Source organism: Adiantum capillus-veneris, chromosome 17, assembly GCF_014529385.1.
Source record: "Adiantum capillus-veneris isolate H3 chromosome 17, ASM1452938v2, whole genome shotgun sequence".
Lineage (NCBI taxonomy): Eukaryota > Viridiplantae > Streptophyta > Polypodiopsida > Polypodiales > Pteridaceae > Adiantum > Adiantum capillus-veneris.
This window is the reverse complement of record NC_140947.1, coordinates 51,454,672-51,462,277: the sequence shown is the minus strand read 5'-3', so window position 1 is coordinate 51,462,277 and position 7,606 is coordinate 51,454,672. Positions and strand designations below refer to the sequence as shown.

General features: G+C 42.8%; 1 protein-coding gene across 1 annotated transcript; it reads left to right on the top strand.

The window, feature by feature from the left end:
- Positions 1-2,154: 2,154 nt before the first annotated feature.
- Positions 2,155-4,227, top strand: LOC147437237 (transcription initiation factor IIB-1-like). Its single transcript, XM_086485885.1, has one exon. The coding sequence runs from the start codon at positions 2,275-2,277 to the stop codon at positions 3,379-3,381; it is 1,107 nt and encodes a 368-aa protein (XP_086342011.1). The 5' UTR covers positions 2,155-2,274; the 3' UTR covers positions 3,382-4,227.
- Positions 4,228-7,606: the final 3,379 nt, after the last annotated feature.

Genomic DNA, 7,606 nt, shown 5'->3' with positions numbered 1-7,606 from the left:
GAGTCCTTTGATCACCATCCTTGTGGCTAAAATTCCGTCTATCTTCATCCTCTTTGTAATGACCTCTTTGTCATTCATACCTTCTCTCATGTTGATAATGTCTGTCATGGCCTCCGGCATCATCTTGTCGATGATGTCTATTGCAATCTCCATCATCATATATTTCTCATCCTCCTCTATAATGATAATCCTATTCAAGGCCCTTTGTGACCTATTCAAGGCCAATTCATACTAGAGGGATTAGATTCCTCATCCGAAGAGCTACTTTTCATTGGTAGCAGGTCTTGCTCTGTTTTTTGGTCCACGTCCATCATGGAAAAGCTAATCATTATTGATCATATCTTATAGAATCTCCATCATTATCTCTTCTATGACTATTGTCATCATGCCAATTGTCGCATTCAGTTTGGTTATCATATCTGCAATCGCCTGTGTTGTTCCTCTTCTTCAACTTAGCCTCATATATGCTCAAGCTCTTTAAATGCTAATGCTATTCATGCTCTTGCGGTTGCTCATCCCTTTGTTGGAACAACTGGCTCCTTCTACGCTATTGTTGATCATAGAGTCTAGCTGAGCATTCTGATGTTACTCATGCTCCTCTTAGTGTAGTCAGAGACTCAATCTCTCTCCTTGTGCTTCAGTTTTACTGAAAACAATGAATTTGTCTGTGTAGATGGGTATTTATTTAATTGTAGTAAAAAGAACCAATGCTAACTCAACGCTAGTTGTAATGAAAAGCATTGACCTTCATGCTATCCAAATTTTTCTGATTGAAAACCCCTCAATAACCCTATAGCGCCATGGATCATACTCATGTTCCAAGTTTCAAGAGATTTGCCCCTGAAAATCATGGTAAAGATCTCCAATGAGTCTTAAAGACAATACAAGAGGGAACTGAAACAACCAATCTACCGCATGGGTGATATAAAGATTATTTCACTTTTGTATTCTTGGTCACACACGCCTATATACTCACACACACAATTACTTGAGAGGTAGACAAGTACAAACAATATTTCTGTTACTTTATTCGACATGTCGACACACATTCAAACTTTTAAAAATTATATGATTTAGAGGATGTCTTGAATTGTTCTCATTTATGCTAAACATTAAAATGAGTCACATGAATATATAATGTTATGTGTGATCAATTGATGTGTTTAATGCTTGGCTTCACCCTAGTGTATAACACACATTGGTAAAATAGGATCCGTATGTACTAATTTGACTCGTATATTCTCCATTTTTAATTTACTTTTTGGCTTTGTAAAATCTCAAATGTGGTCTTTTGATCAATTAAGCTTAACTTTAATCTCACTTATCATTTAACTTACACAAAAAAATCCTCCTTTTGTGTATCTACTAGGAACTATTGCCTAACAGCATGAATTGGATATACGTGTGGCTCAGCATCTGTCAAGTTTCCATCTTTATTTTAATCTTCCTTTGCAATTCAAAATACATGACCTGGTATTCGCATTATTAAAGCTTGTGACGTGATTGAAGTTCTTGATATTCATTGCTACCGACAGTTGTTGACTTCTAATTTTTCATTCTTGTGAGGTTTGGACGATCAATATGTATACATGATTTGGGATCAATTTCGACACAAAATACACGTTTATTACTAGCCTTCCATGAGAACACATTGGATGGTGATTTACTTCAAGAATGTGACTTAAATAGAACAATTTCCTACGAAATAATCATGACATAATATATACACAAGAAGTTTTAGACAAATTCTGACAGTAATTCCCACATTGTGACTTACCTCAACATCATGAGCTTCTGTGCGGGAGGCACAGCATACCTAGCTAGGTCCGATTGGGGCAGGGGACTGCCGGCCCGATTGGGGGCAGGGGACTAGGTCCGATTGGGGGCAGAGGACCGCTGGCCCGACAGGGGGCCGACAGTCCCGTGCCCCCAATCGGACCTAGCTAGGTATGCGGTGCCTCTCGAGCATAAGTTCATGATGTTATGCATTGTATGAAAAAGACTCCGTTTTCCTACATGAGAAAATTTCTAAATGTTCTTGTGACGTAGTTGGGGTCCTTTGCCTCTCTCTCTCTCTCTCTCTCTCTCTCTCTCTCTCTCTCTCTCTCGGCGCCCCGCCACCCCAAAAAAAAAACGCAGAGGACAAACCGGCATAATGAACGAGGGGACATGGATGGATGAAGGAACGCGACCGTTGTAAGTTAGCGTGAGCAGCGTGTTGAGAGTTGGTGTGTGTATGTGTGTGTGTGTGTCTGTAGGGGGGTAGGCTACCGTATGCGCGAGTCGAGAATGGAGGCCGGCGACAAGGATGATGAGTGCCAAAACTGCGGCGTGAGAGGGAAAACGGTGTGGGATATGACGTCAGGCGACTACGTTTGCACGGCCTGTGGAGCGGTTCTGCAGGACCACGCGGTGGACCCGCGACCGGAATGGCGAAACAATATGGAAGAGGAGGGGGGTCAGGACCACAGTCGAGTGGGCGACGCCACGGACCCCTTCCGCGACGGCAACGTCGATTACTTCCAAGCGGGCACCGTCATCGCCGCCCCGACGTCGAGCGCCCGCCATCGACCCGGCGCCGCCAACGCCTCCGATTCCTACGAAGCCCTACGCAGCACCGCCGCCAAAGTCCCCTCCGAGAAACCCCAAAAACGCCTCCGCAATCTCGACGACCACCTCTCCAACATCGCCACCGTCGCCGAGTCTCTCCAGCTCGCCCCCCGCCTCTCCCAGCGCGCCCAAGACCTCTTCACCTGCGGCATGCAATCTGTCCCGTCCTTCCGCCGCGTCGGAAAGAACGGCGAAGTCTTTTACGCTGGCTGCATCTACCTCGCCTGCACTGAGGAAAACACCCACCACAATATCGACGACATAGTCGCCGCTGCTGGATTGCAAAAGAAGGACGTACCGGAGGTCAATAAGGTGAAGAAGGCGGTGAAGAAGCACGTTGACGAGCTGCCAGAGAGCTCGCCATACAAGCCGAGGCCCACGGGACGGTCGGGGGTAACGCAGAACGAGCTGGACAGAGAGCGCTTTGTGCGCAGCTTTGGCAATGCATTGAATTTTTCTCCGAAGGCAATTAAGATAGCATTGGAGATTGCTACAAACGCGCAGGAGAAGATGGACTCGGGAAGAAACTTGAAGTCGGCGTGTGCAGGGGTAATACTGATGGTGGCGCTCTTGGTAGAGAAGGAGCGAGAGTTTGAGGTGTCCGATGTGGTCGAGGCCACGGGAACCAGCCTGGACACACTCAAGAAAACTTACAAAGACCTTCACAATCACTCAGACTTCATCGTTCCCGACGAGGTTACGATTGAGTATGGTGCCTTGGCCAGCCCTAGCATCCTCACAAATAAAAGGCACAAGCGCTCTAAAGCTTGACTTAGCCTACGGTCACACGAGCCATAGTTATCACTTGCTTTTGAACGACAACTATGCCTCCTCCATCGCATAGTTGCACACCAGTTATATATCACAGAAAACTCGTGCTTACGTGACCTTAGCCTTCGTGGAACACGCTAGTTTCACCCGAAGCACAAGGTAGCATACATATATACTACCGACACTACAATATGCATAAATCCAATCATGCACTAACACCATTTTGAGCTTATGCAATCCATAGCCCATTCATCAACCCCATGCACTAACACTACAATATTCTAAGCCAACACCATTTTGAGTTTGGCACCATCTACTCTTGCAATGGTGTTTTATACCATGAGTCGTTATAGGTACCAACACAATGGGTTTAGTTTGCCTCAAATTTCAAGTATCGTGCGCCATAAGCTTGCAAAACTCGCATAAGGTGGACAAACCTAATATAGACATTGGCCCATGTAAAGGAACCAACCACCACAAGAGGTAAATGAACCATTGGTCATTTTGAGGAACCATCCACAAAATAGAAGAATCAATAGTGATTAGCATGTCCCCTTGCTCTATTGTTCACCTACGCTCCTCTTCCCCTTGGCCCACATCAATACAAGGTACAAGTTGGAGTCCAATTGTTCATTGTGAAGTAAATTTGGCGTGTTATTTCATACTATACGCCCACTAGCTTCTTCCCATCCCTAGATCCATACTAGGCACCAATATAGGGGCTTAGATTAGTATGACTCACGTAGTCTAAGTTACCAACACTTTTTCGCAATGTTCACTCACCTTATTAGGATCAAGGTTTCTCAAGAGCATTCTCCTCTTTAGAACTTGTATTAAAGTGGTTCATGGTCACCCTAACTTTACCTTAATATGACCTCTTGATATTCAATGATGTTCAAAAACAAGTAGGGAGCCCTTTTACACTCTCTCTCTCTCTCTCTCTCTCTCTCTCTCTCTCTCTTTTCACATACGCACACACTCACACTCTTCCATGACTAGGTTGACATCAACTGACATATAGTTATGTTGGAACTCTCAACCTTGAGGACATTATTCAAGCACCAGCACACTTGCAAATGAGATGAGGTTCAATTTTAATTCATTGTGCATATCTATAGTATGGTTTCATCCTTGCAACTATTGTCATGCTACTTTGCAACTATTAGTTTAAAGGATTGCCTTGACCCTTGAAGTTGATCTTAATTCAACAAAAAATCCTTTTGTTAACAACATTGTTTAGTTATGATACAACATGTCTATCGTGTAATGTAAGTCTTTTCCTTTGGGTTTGTTGTTTAAGTTTTTGAGTGTTTGTAATACATGTATTATTGGCGGTCACACTTAATAGGAAGGCAATGCCAATGCACACGCATACACCGGCTTGATTTCTTAGTTGTATACAAGTAAGGATCCTTTGGACTAACTTGGAAATCATGAAAGGAATTTGCCAACTATTGTGCATGGTTTTAAACCCCACATTCCCCAACTAAGCTTGAAGCCTTGAAATTTTTCACTTTTATCAGTGAGAAAGGTTGGACTTCCTCATTTCTTTACTCTTACTCTAATTCTTCCCTTTACTTTTCAAAAGAATGCCACGAGCATAATCCAATAAAAAGGCTTCAAGTATGATCTTGTTTGGGATTATGAATTCACATCAATCTTGAGACATGGAAGATCCTAAGCTTTAGTTTTTCCAATGCCAACCATTGTCAGGCTCTCAAGAAGTTCGGCATACTTAGTAAGTTATAAAAAGTTTCAGTGGTTGTTTATTATTCAAAAAAGCATGTCATTGGCTATTGTACATTTTCCCAAAAGATCACAAAAAGTCACTCGAATAAACTCACTTTGATCACACTATAACACGTCACGTAAAAATCGGTGTACATATCGACGAGACAAAGCTTCTTTTAAAAGTAAAATGCCCTGGAATAAGCATTGTAATAAACGTTGGTATCGTAGCATTTGTATATGCATCGGTAGAGATCGTCGAAATATACACTGTTATATGTGTCGGTTTGTGCTGAAATTAACGCAGTTATTTAAGCCAAAAATGTTTTCATATACCGACGCTTGCTCCGAGGTCCATACCGGCACGTGTACCGAATTCTGTTCCGATGATCAAATTTGCAAATCAAAAATTGGGCACAGAGGACTGGGAACTAATATTGCAACAATAGAAAACAGTCATCTCTGCCCAAAGGAAGAGTGCACAAGCAACCGTACTCCACCTACAAGTTGACGCTAAAGAGCAAGTGTATACAAATTAGGAAAACTATAAAAAGAACAAAACCACAAAATCAAAAGCTTAATCGTGACAAGTTCTCAAAAGCATAACCATAACATCGACTCCCAAACCATAGGCACAACGGCATAAAGATTTTATAGCCATAATTAAAACATGATTTGAAAACTGTAAAACCATAAACATAATCCACTTCACATACCATAACCATACCATCATTGCAAAATCGTAACCATAACCATAACCTGATTGTTAAACCATAACCATCACATGATTATCATAGCATCATGGAAAACCATAACCATAACTTGATTGCCAAACCCTAACCATACCATGATTGCCATACCATTATTGCAAAACCATAACCATAACTTGATTGCCAAACCATGATCAAAACCTCTGTGCCACACAATAACCATAACCTCTGTGGCATACCATAATTGCAAAACAAATCATAATCGCAAACGAAATGCAAAACCATAAACACAAGCACTGCAAAACTGTACATGCAAACAATCACTAAGTAAAACTATATCAAGAAGACCGCAGCTACAAAAAAGACTATACCAAGAAGACTGTATCAAGATGACCGAGTAAGATTGTTCAAGAAGACACTCATGCTAATGCCTCCCAGTCGACGTTCTCTCCCTCCTCCTGCAGGCAGCAGCTGGGTCAAAAGGGCCACAAGTCCATGCTTGTACCCATACTTCTCCTCGCGGAGTATCGAAAGGCGCTTCACGGTAACTTTCTGTAAAATTATGGTTTAATCATGAGATAAATCTTCAAATAACATATATATTTTTAACAATGCAAAGAAAACGAATAATACTTACAAACTCATGTCGAAGTATGTCATAGCCTCTACTCCCAAGATGTGACGCTCCAGCAGACTCCCCTCGCCCACTCCTCTACGTCCAACCATGCCGGCTTTGGACTGCCGGTATTGTACTTGTCTCTCGCCTCTGATCGACGGTGTGACATTGTGGCCTTCGCCATGCCCAAAATCCAACCATTCGAAATAGAATCGTAGCCCTCTGCCGGCATGTACTCTCTGTGAATGGCCTCAACGATGTAACTCTTTTTCTCATCGTCGAGATTATCCCAAATCTCCATCATAGAGTGACCAAATTGAACTGTATAGAGCTACCGAATCCTGTCGCATGGCCTTTTCAACCCTATCCGCCACAACAGTCCCATCCCTGCTTGTACACCTTGTTAGGATCTTGCTCGAATGATCCCCAAGGTGTACGTGGTGTGTCAATCGGTGAACTATCTACTGAAGAGAGTAGCATACGCTCTCTTGATGGTGTGGACGCATCGGTAGAACTTCTACCATAGCAACCATCGCCTCCAAAACGACGCCTACCTCATCTCGAGGATGAACCAGCCGTCGGTGTAGGGGACATACGAGTCCTAGACGTAGGGGGCACACTCAACTGAGCTGTGGGGCCAGTCGGTGTACGGACCATACTAGTCCTATGCATAGGGTTGATCATAGTAGGTCTAGAGAAACCTGTTGTCCAAAGGTTTCTGTGTCAAAAAGAGACCCATCTGCTCGAATTAAAGTGAGCATTTTTGTGCGATCACTTTGTGAACATAGAGGGTGAACTTAATTGATGGTACCTAGCAATATAAACATAGTACTTAATTAACTTGGCATGAACAATACTTTGCAAGAGAGAGAGTATTAGAGTATTAGGCCTTTTGAAGCGGCCCCCCCTTCAAAAGGCGTTTGTATTATAAACTCTCCCATCAAAAGAGACTTGGTACAATACAATCTTTGCGTTCCTTGTGAACTTGGTGATGCTATGAAGATGGAAAGCTTCATGCATCACGAGCTTAACATAAACTTTGCAAAAAACATTAACTATCCCAAGTCTCAGTCCCAAGGCCTCAAACACCTTCGAAGTTCGACAGAGCTAGCAAGGAATGAGGGTAGGAAAGAGAAAGAAGAATTATTCATAGGAGAAAGAAATAGTTCCT

Bases quoted from the DNA above. Each gene is read 5' to 3' on its own strand.
- LOC147437237 (XM_086485885.1), top strand. From the start codon at position 2,275: ATGCGCGAGTCGAGAATGGAGGCCGGCGACAAGGATGATGAGTGCCAA.